Source organism: Ruditapes philippinarum, unplaced genomic scaffold (assembly GCF_026571515.1).
Source record: "Ruditapes philippinarum isolate M1 unplaced genomic scaffold, ASM2657151v2 ctg16812_1_1_1_1, whole genome shotgun sequence".
Taxonomy (NCBI): Eukaryota; Metazoa; Mollusca; class Bivalvia; order Venerida; family Veneridae; genus Ruditapes; species Ruditapes philippinarum.
In genome coordinates this window covers 723-18,236 of record NW_026862118.1, presented here as the reverse complement: position 1 = coordinate 18,236, position 17,514 = coordinate 723, and the positions used below count along the sequence as shown (strand labels likewise).

The 17,514-nt window shown below is 32.2% G+C and overlaps 1 protein-coding gene and 1 long non-coding RNA gene across 2 annotated transcripts; both read left to right on the top strand.

The window, feature by feature from the left end:
- Positions 1–2,952: 2,952 nt before the first annotated feature.
- On the top strand, positions 2,953–4,590 carry LOC132718002 (uncharacterized). Its single transcript, XR_009624021.1, has 2 exons — positions 2,953–3,347; positions 4,348–4,590. It is a non-coding gene; the product is annotated as an uncharacterized LOC132718002 (long non-coding RNA).
- A 5,454-nt stretch (positions 4,591–10,044) lies between these two features.
- LOC132718000 (zinc finger protein 330 homolog) lies at positions 10,045–17,271 on the top strand (the record flags this gene model as incomplete). Its single annotated transcript, XM_060701610.1, is given in 8 exon segments — positions 10,045–10,207; positions 13,067–13,157; positions 13,921–14,000; positions 14,566–14,692; positions 15,347–15,451; positions 15,785–15,831; positions 16,536–16,653; positions 17,143–17,271. Coding segments are annotated over 8 exon segments (817 nt in total), but the record flags the coding sequence as incomplete, so codon positions are not given.
- Positions 17,272–17,514: the final 243 nt, after the last annotated feature.

Sequence of the window (17,514 nt, the reverse complement as noted above, 5' to 3'; positions counted from 1 at the left end):
TATCGTGATGACATGCTCATAATACCTTAACTTTTGCACAAGTCATCACGATTCTTTGACAAATGAACATGTTGTCTGCACAAGTCATCATGATAATTTGACAAGTTAACATGGCATTTGCACAAGTCATCATGATGCATTGACAAGTTAGAATGGAGTTTGCACAAGTCATCATGATACCTTGACAAGTAAACATGCTGTTTGCACATGTCATCATGAAATTTTGACAAGTTAACAAGTCGCTTTCACAAGTCAACATGATACTTGGACAAGTTAGCATGTTGTTTGCACATGTTATCACGATGATTTGACAAGTTAACATACTGTTTGCACATGTCATCATGAAATTTTGACAAGTTAGCATGGCATTTGCACAAGTCATCATTATACTTGGACAAGTTAACATACTGTTTGCACATGTCATCATGAAATTTTGACAAGTTAGCATGGCATTTGCACAAGTCATCATTATACTTGGACAAGTTTACATGTCGTTTGCACAAGTCATCATGATACTTGGACAAGTAAACATGCTGTATGCACATGTCATAACGATAATTCGACAAGTTAACATGCTGTTTACACAGTTATCATGGAATTTTGACATGTTAGCATGGCATTTGCACAAGTTATCATAATACTTTGACAAGTTAACAGTACGTTTTGACATGTCAGCATAATACAAGATAACATGTCATTTGCACAAGTCATCAAGATTCTTTGACAAGTTCACATGTTGTCTTCACAAGTCATCATGGTAATTTGACATGTTAACATGCTGTTTGCACAAGTCATCATGATACTTTGACAAGTTAACATGCTGTTTGTACAAGTCATCATGATACTTTGACAAGTTAACATGCTGTTTGTACATGTCATCACGATAATTCGACATGTTAACATGTCGTTTGCACAAGTCATCATTATACTTTGACAAGTTATCATGGCATTTGCACAAATCATCATGACACTCTGACAAGTTAACATGCTGTTTAATAGTTTGACAAGTTAACATGTCGTTTGCACAAGTCATCATGAAATTTTGACAAGTTACCATGTCATTTGCACAAGTTATCATTATACTTTGACAAGTTAACATGTTGTTTGCACAAGTCATCACGATACTTTGACAAGTTAGCATGTTGTCTGCACATATCATCATAATAATTTGACAAGTTAACATGCTGTTTGTACAGGTCAGCATGTTCCTTTGACAGGACATGATGTAAATTGCATATGTTAACATGCTCAAACGACAAAATAATATCATCGTTTCACAAGATAACAAAAACATTGATTACATAAGACAGTCACGGCGTTCCATAGTGGAACATTCGACCGATGCGCTGGAGAGTACATGAACACATACGTTATTGTTTTATCTAAGGCAAATATTGTCATATATAAAAGTAAAACATTATTTTAACTTGAGCTATTGCTCATGTGAGTTTGTGAAAGCTGGAATACAGTCGTTGTTACAAACCTTTTCTGGCTATCTTTTTTTTCGTTATTCCAGAATTTGTTGTGGTTTAGAAATGTACTGTTTTACTTTTTGAGATTGTTTAAATGTTGTGTCATGAATATTTTGCTTCATTCCCTTTGTTTTCTATAGGAATCTTGTCTGTGTCAAACGACAACCTTATTTCCTGATCAAGAAAGTATTTGCAACAGAGCATAACATGATGTTTGTGTATTTGGGAATGACCAAATGGACACTAGAAATGTGGACAGAATATGGTGCAAAATATCTTTCTTCTTCGCTAATAAATACTTAACAATTGGACAGTCCCTACATTTTGGTGTTCTACACAGTTGAGTAGTATTGTTGTTTACAATGTAACTTATTGACTGTAATATGAAGATCCAAAAATGATGTAGTAAAATTTTAAGAATTACTTTTATTCGATTGTAGTTCTTTAAGGTGAATTTTAGATACCATTTGATCAATATAAGTACAATCTAAATTAGAAATATCACCAAGGTATTGTGAAGTGTTATTAAATGCTACTATAACATCTTGTTGTTTATCTGAAGAGGGTCTCAACATAAAGTCTCTATCATAGCAATAAAAAAAATCAGCGACCAGGGCTGCACAATGAATATTATTACACATACACCGAATTCCTATCATTTGTTTGAAAATGGTATTACCAAACCTGACATAAATGTTTTAGTGTTGTTATATTTTCTGGACCTTCGGGATTATAATGTATCGTACGATTCCTCATCTCGCAACAACAACTCATCCTGCCACCGTTTTACTTGTCAGTAGAACATATGACCAATGACATAGATAACAGAGATAGGCAACTTCCTAGCCAGTTAAAATATCACGCGTGTTATCTATATCTCTGATATGACCGAGTTTCAACAAATCAGTTTTCATTTTTCATTCACAAAACGCCAAAATCATCATCTATGTAGAGAGGAATTGTGAGTCAATGCGCGAATTTTAATTGTGACAGACTACATGTAATTATAACATGATGCCACTACTTTTATTTGATATCTTCTTTGGGAATGTTTATGCTTAAACCAAACAAATAGTTCAAAACAACAAGAACAATGACAAAAAAGAAAACCCTATTAAATAGTGCGCAATTGAATGTGCAATTAAACATGAAAAGAAAATGTTTGTACTTAGCACTTTTGTAATACACAAGTTTGTTTCACTTAAACTTTGTAATCTTCACACGATTTTATACCACTGGTGCATCTGAAGGATGTACTTTTAACGCAACATATGCAACAACCATACAGTAAAATACAAATAAATAAATGTCTCTCCTAAAAATAACACTATATTAATTTTTGTTTAAATATTTATTTTCTTAAAAATGCTGAAGTTCCTGGTTTTAACAAGCCACTCGTGTCCATCGTATTTTGAAGATATGACTTTAAAAACAACAACAACAATCTGAAAAGAACAGTTTGTTTTAAAAAAAAATATATTATGAATAATTAAAGGTGAAAACCTTTATGTTTAATTTGACAATCATGCATCCATTAGTGTATATGTATTTTATTTACTTCAAAAGTTTACATCGTCCGCCTTTGTTTACGTAATTATACATGTGCAGGACTTTTATTTTTCGAAATGAATACATGTAGTTCAAATACAAGAAAAAAATCCACATCCTTACTTAACATAAAGAAAAAATTAAGTTATTCATAGTTCAAACGGACGTAATCACTTATTAAAATTAATTTACATTTTGTTGTTTTTGTTGTGCGTAACTCCAAAACAGTATAATTAAGTCATTTTCACATTAAAAGATAGAGGCAGCCATTTCGTAGACTTGTGACTTTAATTGGACTTATCAGTGGTACTAATCGAATTGAACAAGGTACGTGTTTCGTGTTTTTGGTATCATTTTATATTTAAATTTTGTCAAAACTTTTTTAAACTGTAAAGTTGTTTCATATTAATTTTTTCGTTAATTTTTAGATTTAATGTTCTGTTATAGGTTCCGCAACACTACTCATTGACAATACAGCTGAACCATGTTTTGACTGTTGGTCATTATAAAAGATATAGTGTTATATACATTGTATGTCTTTGTACTGATTGATTTTTTTTTTTTTTTTTTTGCATTAGAGACAATCCATATTGTTACTTTTATAACAACTTGTTTCAAATTCAACGCTGCTTTCTCTATTTGATAAGAATCGAACATGCTCTAAACCGGTTACTAAAACATTACATAGACATGTTTGCCTTTTTCTTCAGGGGCAAAAATCTTATTCATTTCTGAGCTTCAGTTATGATATGTTGTACTATCATAATAATGTGTTTTGAACGATGACATTCACATACATGTAATTCAGATTTAGAAATAACGTTTGGATATAAAAATCACAATGAGTGATTCATTTTTTCTAGATATCTTATTTTAATTTGTCAATTTAGATTCTAAGTATGGGTAGTCAATCAAATTACCATGAATAACATAAGGGAAATTTTCTTACATGATTACGGAGTCAGCTTATGAGAGACAATGAATTATGTAATGTAATAAAGTAGGCTGTTATTATCTCATAGCAAGTTTCTCATACGTTGTATCCTGAATCTTATCGAATTTGCTTTGTTCTTGGTGTTTTTTGTTTGTTTGCACGGGTGCGTGTGCATGTGTTTTTTTTGTGTTTGTTTTTTGTTATTGTCTTTTGCTGCTTTACTCAGTGCCATTTATTAAATAATTTAAAGTATATTTTTTACTTAACTAAGATTCTAATCCTTACAGGAGCAACATTTCAAACTGTGTTATTTGACCTCTTTTGTGTTGTCACAGAAATACATTAGCTTCTACAATAATGATGTATGAAATTTTGTATTGTTTTTTTTTCCAGGATGAGGGCTTATATACTTATTTCTTTTGTGTTATTATCCCCCATGTTGATGACGTCAGAAGGCAATCGAGTGACAGTTAAGTGTAAAGCTAAGTGTTTGGATAACTACAACGTGTGCGCAAGTGCCTGCAGAAATGTTTTCTTTGACATGCCAGAAACTTGTGAAGGAAGGCAATGTCGTATCCCAAACAAAAAAAATGCATGAACAAATTATATCAAGTTTGTGAATAAATCTGTAATAAATCATGTTGTCCTGATTTGTTAATGCAATTTGTTCATGATTCATGAAATGAATCATAAATAAATTGTGTTTTTACTGGAAAGTAAAGACCCCATTTATTATAGATTCATTACAAAAGTCTCTTAGTTTAAGCATTCACATATTATTAATTCCATGATCAGCGCAAAAACGTAAAAAAATAAGAATCATACAATCTCATACAATCAGATTTGAAAGTTAGGTGGTCCTTCCAGAAGTCAGGTGGTCAGTTATCATTATTATATCATTTTACTGCAAATGTACAAAAAATGATTAAACTGGCTGACAAAGATGTATTATTAACCTTTAAAGAAAACATATATTTTAAGATATATATTTTTCATCTTATCAGAAAAGGGAGAGCAAGTCAGTAGGTATTCTATCGTAGAGTTATTTGTTTGTTTGTTTTTATCACGTTCAAAAATGCACAACAGGTTTTATTTATGGTAACTTTTATATTGAAGTGATTTCTCCCTCAACTCAAGTTAGGGAATAGTGAAACCATTTGTGTTTGTTATTTTCTTACTGGTATTCAAATATTCATTGCTGATACGTGGTACGTCTTATAATCATGATAAGAACATAGTATCTTTTATATATTTACATTTTTAATGAAACTAATAAATTATCTTCTTCTTGTCTTTGAAAACAAGGAAATATCTAAATTATTAAAATAATAGCAACGTTATATATAACTATAGTTTAGCTTATTTTTCTCATAGATTTATAATACAGAATTATCCAAGTTATTTCTCATTTTGTTGCTTTGTTGTGCGTAACTCCAAAACAGTATAAATAGGCATACGATTAAGTCATTTGCACATTAAAAGATAGAGGCAGCCATTTCGCAGACTTGTGAATTTAATTTGATCTTTTTGTGGTACTTACCGAATTAAGCAAGGTACGTGTTTCGTGTTTTTGATATCATTGTATATTTAAATTTTGTCAAAACATTTTTTAACAGTTAAATTGTTTAATATAAAAAAAAGGTATTTTAATGAGAAAAAAAATCTGATTTATCTATCATCAGTTAAGCAAACAGGAGAAATAATGGGAAGGGCATGACAGAAAGGAAACTAGATGTTTAGACTGAAAATATTTGAATCAGTGTTTTTATTATTAAATTATCATATTTAAATCAAGTCTGTTTATTGTGTGATGTTGAAATGCTCATTGAGCCCATAAAATGTTTTTTTTTTTATTTCTCAAAAGTTTTTTTAATGTTTATTCTTAAATTTAATGTTCTGTTATAGGTTCCGCAACACTACTCATTGACAATGCAGCAGTACATTTCTATACCTTTGGTGGATATCTTTTGAGTTGTTACAGAATTTGTTGTAAGAAATGTGCTGTTTTTACCTTTTAGATTTACTTTACATAATTGTTAGAAAAACAATGATATCTAGCGGAGTTCTGAAATTCTGCTTTATCTAGAAAGCATCAGTCAAAATATTTATAATAGGAATGAGACCAAAGTGTAAAGTTATTGCCAATTATAGTTTTAAAATTGATTTCCCTGGCTGCATGTTAAAACTGTTAATTGAAAAATTTGAACAATTAAGAAGCTACAAAAGTGTTTACAAGATCATATGAAATTTCATTTAAATGAACAATTATATATCATTCAATTTTTTTTTAATGTTTAATTGAGGGGCTCATTAACATAAAAGAAATCATAAATCAACAAATTATACATAGTATTTTCCCAGCACGCACATCGGTATTATATATATATCAGAATAGTGAAAACGAGTTTATATATTAAAACATGACAACAAAGATCAATAAGAAAAGGCGACATTCAATCAGAGCCCCCCCCCCCCCCCACCGACAAGGAGCCCAGCAGGGCACCATCAAAAACAAAAGGGCAAGAGGGATATTGCATGTTTTAATTATCCCTCAATCAAACCGAGTCTGCAATTTTCATGTTATTTTGTTCTTATTAAAGCTTCCAAGGGGTCACTCTTCCAGATGTTTATACTTTCAGCAGCAGCAGATGTCAGCTAAAAAAAGTTGCCCCATACTTCACTTCAATGTTGTTGTATTTTTCTAGTCCTTCCAACAATTTTAAGTGTTGATAATTTAGGGCATACAAGATGTTGCACGTTTAAATAATCCCACATCTACACATTCAATCAAACAGAGTCTGCAATTTTCATGTTATTTTGTTGTGATTAATGCTTCCGAGGTATCACCCCTTTTCCAGATTTGTATGTTAAACATTTTTGAGTGGGCAAAATCAATATTTTATGAGGATTTCAATTGTCTTGAATTTGTTACAATTGCAGATCAAAATTGCTCATACAGCAGTGGTTGCTGTTAATTCCCCACTAAAGAAAGAATACATGTAAATGAAATACTGTATCATCTTAAACTACACTTGATATAAACTGGGATAGCGAAAGATTTAAATTTGTATATGGATTCAATAAAGACATGTTTCGATGACATGGTGATCAGCTAAATGGTCAGTTTTGTTATTGAGAATTCATATTTTGAAATACACCAATCTTTAACTTAATTTTAAGTGGCAACAATCTTTTAAAAAAAGGAAGAAAATCATTGCCCACATACCATTGTATAAAATTCTTATTCAGAAACTGCATTATTACCATTGTTCTTATCATACAATTAAATGGTTTTCATCTTATCTTGCAAACAGAACACAGAAAGTCAGTGTATCAGGTAAACTGTCAGAATCTGCAGAAGTTATATCAGGTGTTCCCCAAGGATCTGTCCTTGGGCCCCTGCTTTCATTATATACATCAATGATCTCCAACTTCATTTAGAGACCTCAGAAATAGACATGTTTGCAGATGACACCACACTTACAGCATCAGGACATTCACCACAAGAACTACATGATAAACTTCAAACCAACCTCAAACATGTAAACAAATGGTGCATACAAAATGCAATGGTGTTAAATACACAGAAAACAAAGGCAATGCACCTTACATCAAATAATTCACAGCTTCATTTACCACCTTTACACCTTCAAGATCAAATGATCCAATTTTCTGAAACCGAAAAGTTACTAGGTGTTTTTGTCGATAGTAAACTAAAATGGAAAATCCAAATAGAAATGATACTTAAAAAATGCAACTCTCAGTTATACCTACTTCTCAGAATCAAGCAATACCTAGACTTACATGCAAGAAAACTATTCTTTAACTCATACATCTTACCACACCTAGATTATTGCTGTACTATCTGGGGCAATTGCAGCAATGATCTGATCAATGAAATCATAAAATTCCAAAAAAGAGCAGCAAGAATAATTCTAGATAAAAGTTACGATGCACCCTCCATTGATTTGTTTAAAGAACTAAATTGGATGAGATTTGATGACAGAATGATATACAAAAAAAGCAATCATAATGTTTAAATCTATCAATGACATACCATATCCACAATACATGCAAATTAAATTCCAATTTGTTTACCAAAAACATGAGCGCAACTTAAGATCTACAAATAGTTCAGACCTAGTTGTTCCACGACCTAAGAAAGAATTTTTCAGAAAATCCCTAGTATACTCTGGCCCTAAAGTATGGAATAATATCCCTCTTAACATAAGAAAATCTAAAACAGTTCAGGAATTTCAAGCTTCATATCTATCCTGGCATTTTTCATCATTAAATTAATCATTTTATAACAAAATTAGAATCTAATCATTTGATGTACCACCTAAAACATATTTCCCACTTCGTTTAATTTGATATGTACTTCTTTGACATGTATTATGCTATGAATGAACTGTAAATCTTTAACATGTATTACTTGTTCTGATAATTTCAATGTACTGTAAATTGTACCACAATGTTGTTGCAATTATTTCTGTAATATTGTAGTTGTATATATTGTAAATTATGTTTTCCTTAGAGGCCCACATGGAAGATTGGGAAACCAAATGTGTAGCCTTGATAAATAAAGCCTTTACTTACTTACTTACTTACTTACTTACTTACTTACTTACTTACTTACTTAAATAAATAACAAGGTTAGCTTTTAAAAAAGCTAGTAGCGACTCGCTTCGTAATTTTTTTCCAGGGGTGCGTTTAAATGTAAAAATGACAGTTCTGTTAGCTGAAGAGACTTGAGCGAACATCAAAATAAAAGTGATGGAAGCCAGTTCTCTCAGTTTAACAAAGAGGAATATGAGTATATATGAAGATGCACGTAAACAGATAAAATGAAGTCCCTATGTCTATGCACATTTACTGTATGACCTGTTGACCTTGACCAAATAAATGTTAGATAGGTAGAATTCATAACTTTAGATGTCTCTTTATACGAAGTTAAGTTGTAATATGTTATTTAGTATTGGAATGAGTGACAGACACAAGTCCTAAAGTAAACACATGTTGTCAATCAATTCAGCCAGAAAAGCCGGGATCCTATTTAAAATATAGGGATCCCGGAAATTGACCAGTCTAAGATGTTTTTCAGATAAGCCGGGATCCTATTAAAACATATAGGGATCCCGGGAATTGACCAGTTAGAGAATATAGTTTTCAGAAAAGCCGGGATCGTATTAAAATATAAAGAGATCCCAGGAATTGGCCAGTTCAAGAATATAGTTTTCAGAAAAGCTGGGATCGCATTAAAACATAAAGGGATCCCGGGATTTGACCAATTCAAGAACGTAGTCTTTGATTTTTCCAATTAATTCGGCATATAATTATATAAGTATTGTGATTTCCGCATTTTTAAGTTTGTTAATAAATAGCTCTAAATATATTTATATCCTAAGTTTAATTAATTTAACGTTCATTACATACAATAAAAAAAACTTAACGTTTAATGGCCTTTCATTACGACAATAATCAACACAAATATAGTTTATTTGTTTTTCCTCTATATCTTATACGATCCCGGATCCCGGCCAGTCCGGGCGTCCCGGATCCCGGCCAGTCCGGGCGTCCCGGATCCCGGCCAGTAAATATATACACTAAATACCGGAAAAGATAAAATGACCGGAAAAAAGGAAAAAGAAAAAAATGCACAGAACCAGATGTACACTTATGTTAATTAACCAAACGAAAACTTACTACAGAGGAACAGGTGAGATCGCTAAATCAAAAGTCAGTGTAAATATGATTTATTGAAAAGAATTCATGAAAACAAACATTTTAATCATCAGTATATCTTTGCGCTCAAAATAATACTTGCTGCTTTTTAAAAATGGCGTGAAAATTGAAGGTTTTTTGACGCTATGTAAGATTAAATTTGATTGGCTAAATAATTTTTGATCCTAGCCCTGATAGATAAATTTTGTAGAAAGCTGGAAGCCAAGCTTCGATTGAATTTTTGGATGGATTCGGAGTTTTAGGTTGTTTCTCAGTAAAATCCTAACGTAATACCGGCTCGCCGTGGCGAGCCGGCATAAAACATTTAGCGGTGTTCATAGTCGTTCCCGCAATTTAGTTCATCGATGTTACAAAATTAGGCTTTTGAGGAAATTAAAAATTAGCCAACATGCCGAAGAAAAAGACCGGCCAGAGAAAGAAGGCTGAAAAACAAAAGGAAAGACAGAGGGATATAAGAAAATCACACAATGAGCGTCCAATAGTTGAACGGCCTTGCAACTTTTTAATGGTATGTACTCAAAAATTGTGAACGTCAAATATTAAAGTGCTACCAATTCGGATATTATTATTTCGGATACTGGAACCTTAAAAATCCTCAGGTGGTGACCGGGTTTTGAACTCTGGACCTCTCGGTTACAAGGCGGACAATCAACCACGTCGATAAAGTGCTAACACAACAGCAGGGCTGTTGGAAATGGCATACACCTGATCGGTACAAGTCAACCCGGCCCCAAGTCAGTCCGTCCCCAAATTGGTCAACCCGGCCTCAAACCAATGTTATTTCTGGTCAACCCGGCCCCATTTTATTATTATTTATTTTGCTTTAAAATATAAACACTTATCTAGAAATAAAATCAAAAAAAAAAAATTCTTGACACAATGTTTTATAATAATAAAATGATTTTACATGCAAAATATCGTAAAATTTTGTCCATAAATAAAAAAAAGTTATAAGTTATATTCGAATTACGTTCTATAAAAGTCATATCTGTAGCGATCAGAAGATACCGAATATGACTTATATTTTATAAATTGATTATTTTTTTATTAACTTTTCTTGATTAATAATAAAATGATTTTATATGCAATATATCGTTAAATTTGGTTTATAAATAAAAAAAGTTATAAGTTATATTTGTTGGTTTTTTTTTATATAAAAATCATATCCATGAAGAACAGAAGATACCAAATATCATTATATGACTTATATTTTATAAAGTAAGTGGGTTTTTTTCTGTCTGGATTACAGTGAAATAACATGCAAATAATCGTTAAATTTGGTCCATAAATAAAAAAGTTGTAAGTTATATTCGTTGCGTTTTCTATAAAAGTCATATCCTTGACGCATGAAGGACCGAAGATACCGAATATGACTTATAGTTCATAAAGTATTTTCTTCATATGATCTTTTATAATAATAAAATGAAATTGCATGCCAAAAATGGTTAAATTTAACATAAATAAAAATGTTACATGTTATATTCGTTGCATGTTCTAAATAAAAGTCATATCCGTAGCGGAAAGAAGATACCGAATATGACTCTTTAAGTTACATACATGTATAAAAGTCATATCCGTGGCGGATTGAAGATACCGAATATGACTTGTTGTTTCCAAACTTGTTCCTTTTATTTCTTTTTTGGGTATTTTTTTTGTCACATAATTTATAATACATGCAAAAAATCGTTAAATTATGCCCGTAAATGAAAAAGTTACAAGTATTAATATTCGTTGCATGTTCTAAAAGTCATATCCTTGGCGGAACTTATATATGTTGCATATTCTAAAGAAAAGTCATTCCGAATATGACTTATATTTTATAAAATTTATCGATCTGCTTCATGTATTATTATTTTAACTTTATATATAATGTAAATGAAGTTAAAAACATACAAAAAACTTGCGATTTGTTATATTTTGTAGTTTTATCATAGAAAATAAATCTGATCATTTCTGTTTCACGAACAATTATGCTTTTGAAATTAATTAATATATAATTATTCAATATCACTATTGCGTATTAAAGTCTTAATCGGCGCAATTAAATTTACCTACACTTTTATGCCAGTTCATGTTTTTTTTTACTATTGTTCAACAATAAATAATAAATCATTTTTATTCCATCATACAACAAAATGACTTAAATAATTTTCTTTGAAAATATATATTTTGGGGCCGGAATGACCGATTTTGGGGCCGCATTGACCAATTTTGGGGCCGCATTGACCAAATAAAAATACTGTGGGGCCGGATTGACCAATTTTGGCGCCGGGTTGACCATTTTTGAGGCCGGGCTGACTTGGGGCCGGGTTAACTTGGGGCCGGGTTGACTGTAATTCCACCTGATATTACTACACTTCTCCCCATTTTATTTTTGAAAGGCAAACCTATAAACAGTACACACCTTTAAATACAAAGTCTGAATCATCATCACTGTCTTTGAGCCAATACCTTATGCCAAGCTTATAAAGTTCCCCGTAGAGGACAGTCATATGCTAGATGACCAGTGCCATCTTTCTGTCTGTAATTAATGGTTAGTCAATTCACGATGACTGCAAATGAAACACTATAAGCATTTTCATTGTTATTTTTTACCTCGTCACCATTATTGTAAACCTGAAAAATCCTCAGGTGGTGACCAGGTTTTGAACTCTGGGAATTTTCGATTACATTTTTTACAAGTCGGACACTTAACCACGATGCTAAAGGGTTAGTGGACACTCAACCATGTCGCTACAGTGTTAACCCATTAGCAATGTGGTTGAGTGTTCGCTTTGAAAACGAGAGGTCCAGAGTTCAAAACCCGGTCACCACCGGAGGATTTTTCAGGTTTACAATACTCATCACGCTAGAATGTGTTAAAATTTAAATTGTCGTTGAGTGACTGATGTAATGCTTTAAGCCTTTACTAGATTTTCGTTAAATTTAAATCGGATATTATAATTAGTTTGAATTTGTAGTATATATTTGTCTTTATCTTGTAGTTCAATCAGATAATCCGTGCTAGTGATATCACGGAATTTTCATCTACATGCGTAGCAATCAATTCTGATTATGACTAGCAATGAACATTGTCCAACAATATGTCCAATAACACGTTTGTCCAACGATGAAAAGTAATAATTTTGCCAAGTGTACTTTTATTGTCAACAGAAAAAAGCTGTGCAAATTATCTTACCCAAATAATGACAAAAGCCTTGAAGAGACATGTATATGTAAGGACATAAGCTGGAACATAAAAAGTCATTTTAAATGCAGAAAGTACTGCAAATTTTGAACCAGGGCTGTGTTTTCTAATTTACTTATTTTAATTAATAGTTTCAAATTTTTAATTAAATGTACATGTTTCAATGGTTTAAATTTTCAGGAATGTGAGCAGTGTGGGAAATCACAGAAGAATCGAGCTTTCTGTTATTTTTGTAACTCTTTACAAAGACTGCCTGTATGTGGAGCATGTGGTAAAAACTAAAATATGATATTTAATATCACTTATACTTTAAAGATATTTAACATATGACTGTTCACACAATGTTGGAAACATAACCTGTCTAAAGTCTATATAACCAATTTATAGTGCTGCTTAATTGTTTCCCTTGATCAGAATTGAAAGTAAGTTTGTAAATAGTAGTAGCCATGTGTATTTGTTTATTATAATTATACATTGTGTACATGTCAGTAATATTTAAAAACTTACTGATTGTCTAATGAAAATTGTTCTTACAAACATACAAACTTACAAACATTGTTCTAAAATATATACATTTGTATATTATTAATTTAATATTAAAGGGCCTACATGACCAAGTGGTAACATCCATGGCCACTGACTCTGAAAATTTTTCTTTGACCTCTGTGAATTTGAATTTGACAGGCGTCTTTGAGCAATTTCAAATTTATGAGAAACCATCCATCTACTTTCTGAGAAATTGATGGCTCGGGACTTTCATTTGGCAAAATGCAAAGTTTGGTACCAGAGGTCTTCCAATATAACTTGGAAGTTGACATTAGTCTTTACACTGTTGGTGTGAATTATGCCCTCACACTTCACTACTGTTAAAATATTTTTTATATTGCCACTTATTACATGCTGACTTAGATGCACTAGTTATAGGAACTTACTCTAGTGTCAAACACATTTCTCACATATTACATAGTTATAGAGAAATTCCCAACTTGAAGTGATAGAAACAGATTGTAATGTTCATTATTTGACTATTACAGGGAAACAGAAGTGTATGATGAAGACAGGGGATTGTGTGATCAGACACCCAGGACAGTATACTACAGGAATGGCCATGGTGGTATGTATATCTGACAAGTTTATCTGTACCCGCACATTTGTATATTTATATTTTGTTTTACCCCTCAGGCCTGTTCATCCACCATAACTTCTATAATGCTTTATACCTTTTTTTACCCACCATTTCTTCTTAAAGAGTTTGGGTGTGATGAATTTTTTTTGTTGTTTGACATACCTATTTTTTATGTAACATTTATTTAGAAACTTAAGAAGTTTTTAATGAATTTCTGTTTTTAATATCATAAAACTGATAGGCTGGACAACAAGGCCAATAAGTTAGCATTACAAACTTTAAACATCTTGTCACATACTGTTCAGAGTTCAAATTTGTAAGAGAAATTCTTCTGCTCAGACTTCCCATTAAAACATATCTGGGCATTTTTCAAAACTTGAAAAATGTAGATGGCATTGATATAGCTTTAAAACTCAAATCCTGCTTTAAGGTTGTCTGCAAAATTTTTGAAAGGTAGCCTTTAAGATATGAACAAGTTGAAAATGAAACATTTCTGCTATTTTCATATATTCAGATTTCTATACCGTATATGATTTTGTTTCATTATATTTAGGGTGCTATATGTGATTTCTGCGAAGCGTGGATCTGTCATGGAAGGAAATGTTTAACAACTCATGCATGTACCTGTCCATTAATGGATGCAGTGTGTAAGGAATGTCAGAGAAGTGTAGAAAATCAAGGTATATTCCTATATTACCGTAGTTACGAGCTAGCTGGACAATCCTTGGTACTACCTAGGGTTCAAGGCTATACAGACATTCTTTAAGATCAAACTCAGATCTTGGATAATTGATTGGTCATAAAATACCACAGAATGTTCACTGATCAACTGAGATTTGAGACAGATCTCAGGAAAAAAATTTATAACCACAAGGCCAGGTATCACGCTAAGCCTGAAATATGCCACTAATGACTTTAAGCCACTTACCCTTCACTGCTGTGTGTTGAGTCCTGCCAGAGCCTTAAAATACTGCACAGAGGTCTTCTTCCACCAGTTAAGCTGGAAAGTCACCATATGACCTCTACTGTGTTGGTACGAGGTAAAACCCGACACCCCCCAAAAATATATAACCCATACTCTGATGGAACTATAGTGATTGACCTTTACCACCAGTAAAATATTTTACACCAACATGCACATCTATGAAATCTGACTAGCTTCTATACTGTTAAAAGCTAAATATTTGTATTTTAATGTTAAAATCCCTTAAACTTTGAGTGGACTGTTCCAAATTGATAGCAGGGCAAATTCATTACATAATTTCAGCAGGTTAAGTGTGAAAAAGACAATGAGATATACAATGTACATGAAGTTATTATATTATGTTTTTCAGGTGGCAGATTTTTCAGATGTTCATTCTGTTGGAATTTCCTGTGTGAAGATGATCAGTTTGAACATCAGGCTAGTTGTCAACAACTTGAGTCTGACTCGTATAAATGTACGTTACATTTTGTTTTCTGTCTCTCGGTCAATCGTTACATCAGTTTAACAATTTATTGTCACATATAAAGCATAACTTTAGAGCTGTCAGCGATAGAGACGAAATTGATGTATCGTTGATATTTTTCTATTGATCAATAAACATAGTTAAGAACAGTGCAGACGATGATCAGATGTGCCTGCTAATCTTGGTCTGCTCTGGTTACATGGGTAGAAACAGTGGCCACTAACAAGCTAAGAGTTAAGGAATTTTTAAATAGATATTAATCTTTGTTTGTGTGTTGACATAATATTTGCGGCCAGTTATTAATATTTTGTGTTTTAACTACAGGTGGTTCCTGCAATAAACTAGGTCAGTGGTCCTGTCTTAGGTGTAAGGTAAGTTGTTTATCTTAATGTATCCTCGTAAACTTATGTCATACAACATCGGACGATTTCAACAATTTTATAATTGGACATGTCTTTAATCAGGAAAAGAAATAATCTATAGTATAATGCAATTCATTTTATTTCTAACATCTTCAACACATAAAGTATTGTCGTGTGTAAATTTGTCCCTGTTTTTGAGTCAACACCCTTCCTGTGTTTGTTAGAAAGTCTATACATATTTTTGTTAAGAGAGGAAACAGTTGGATATTTTTCAACATCAAAGTAAATTTAATGTATCTGCCAAATTTCTTCAACATAGAACACTTTGTTTGTTTGAAAATAGAAATAGAAAAACTAGAATTCTGGATCACATTAGTAAGCCACATTGAATTAAAAAGAGTTTAACCACCGCATCATTCCTGGGCAGACTGTCCAGCAGTTTACCAGTACAAGTTCACTTTTTCCTTTCTTTTCGCAAGGAACTGATAAATTCTGTACATGCCAGAACAGAGGTACAGTATACGTGACTGTAGAAAGGATTTCATGATTAGTCACATGAAAATTGACTGCTTTGTCTGGGAATCGAACCCAGAGAGCCCGATTTACAATCCAGCACTCTTCCTAATGAGCTAACCGGATAGCTCCCATGTAATATTCCTTACATACAGCTACCTTGTATTACGATAATGTATGTTTTCACTTATACTTCACAGATATGTTTCTGTGATGATCATGTTAAAAGGAAAGGATTTAAATATGCTCGTGGAGCGGCATATCCTTGTCCTAAATGTGGCCATGATACACGAGAGACCAAAGAATTAGCTATGACAGGTACGTTACCTTTACTGACTGATTTCTTGTTGTAGCATCAATATTCGTTGTGACTATAAGTTTTCCAAATATCTTATATTTACAGCTTATTTTGTTCGGTTTACAGATTTATAGGTAAATGATGTTAAAAGCTCAAAGCTTATTTGAACCAGTCTTGAATCCCCTTTTTGAAACTAGCCAGTACTGTTGTCATATGAAGAATCATGGTTGTGGCACCAGTAAGGCTTGAACCCATGATCCCTGGGTTGAGAGGCAGACACCTTAACCACTAGGCTGCTGCTCACTGCTTATCATTTGCCTTACTGGTGATTCAGAAATAATGAGGGATTTGTAGTTGGTCACTTGCATGTCATTCTGAAAGTATTCAAAATATGCTTATAATTACAGCTTAAATGTGCGACATAATTGAAATATTAGTAACTCTTTTATATTTACACTTTGTATGCAAGACATTGTAAAAATATTTAAAATATTTCTTGTTTTCATCAGCTCGTACATACGACTTTGGTAGAAAAGGTGTTAACGAGGGTGCGGCGAAGGGATACACGTATGACGATGATTATCAGGATGAATATTCCTACAACTTTGGACAAGAAGAATACAAATTTACGGGATTTGGTGGAGTATCCTATGAAGGTAGAGAGAAAGAAAAAAATATAGCTTTTTCTTGCATTTTCTTTTGTGTCAGATCATATTAATTTAATAATTTGATATCAATATTTATCTTGAAGGTTATTACTCACACACAATGTTGTTGCAATGGATTGAAATAACTAGAGGATGAAAGTGCCAAATCGTTAATTAGCTTGGTATTTATTGAAACAAAAAATATATCAATATAATCTACATTTAGAGAACATC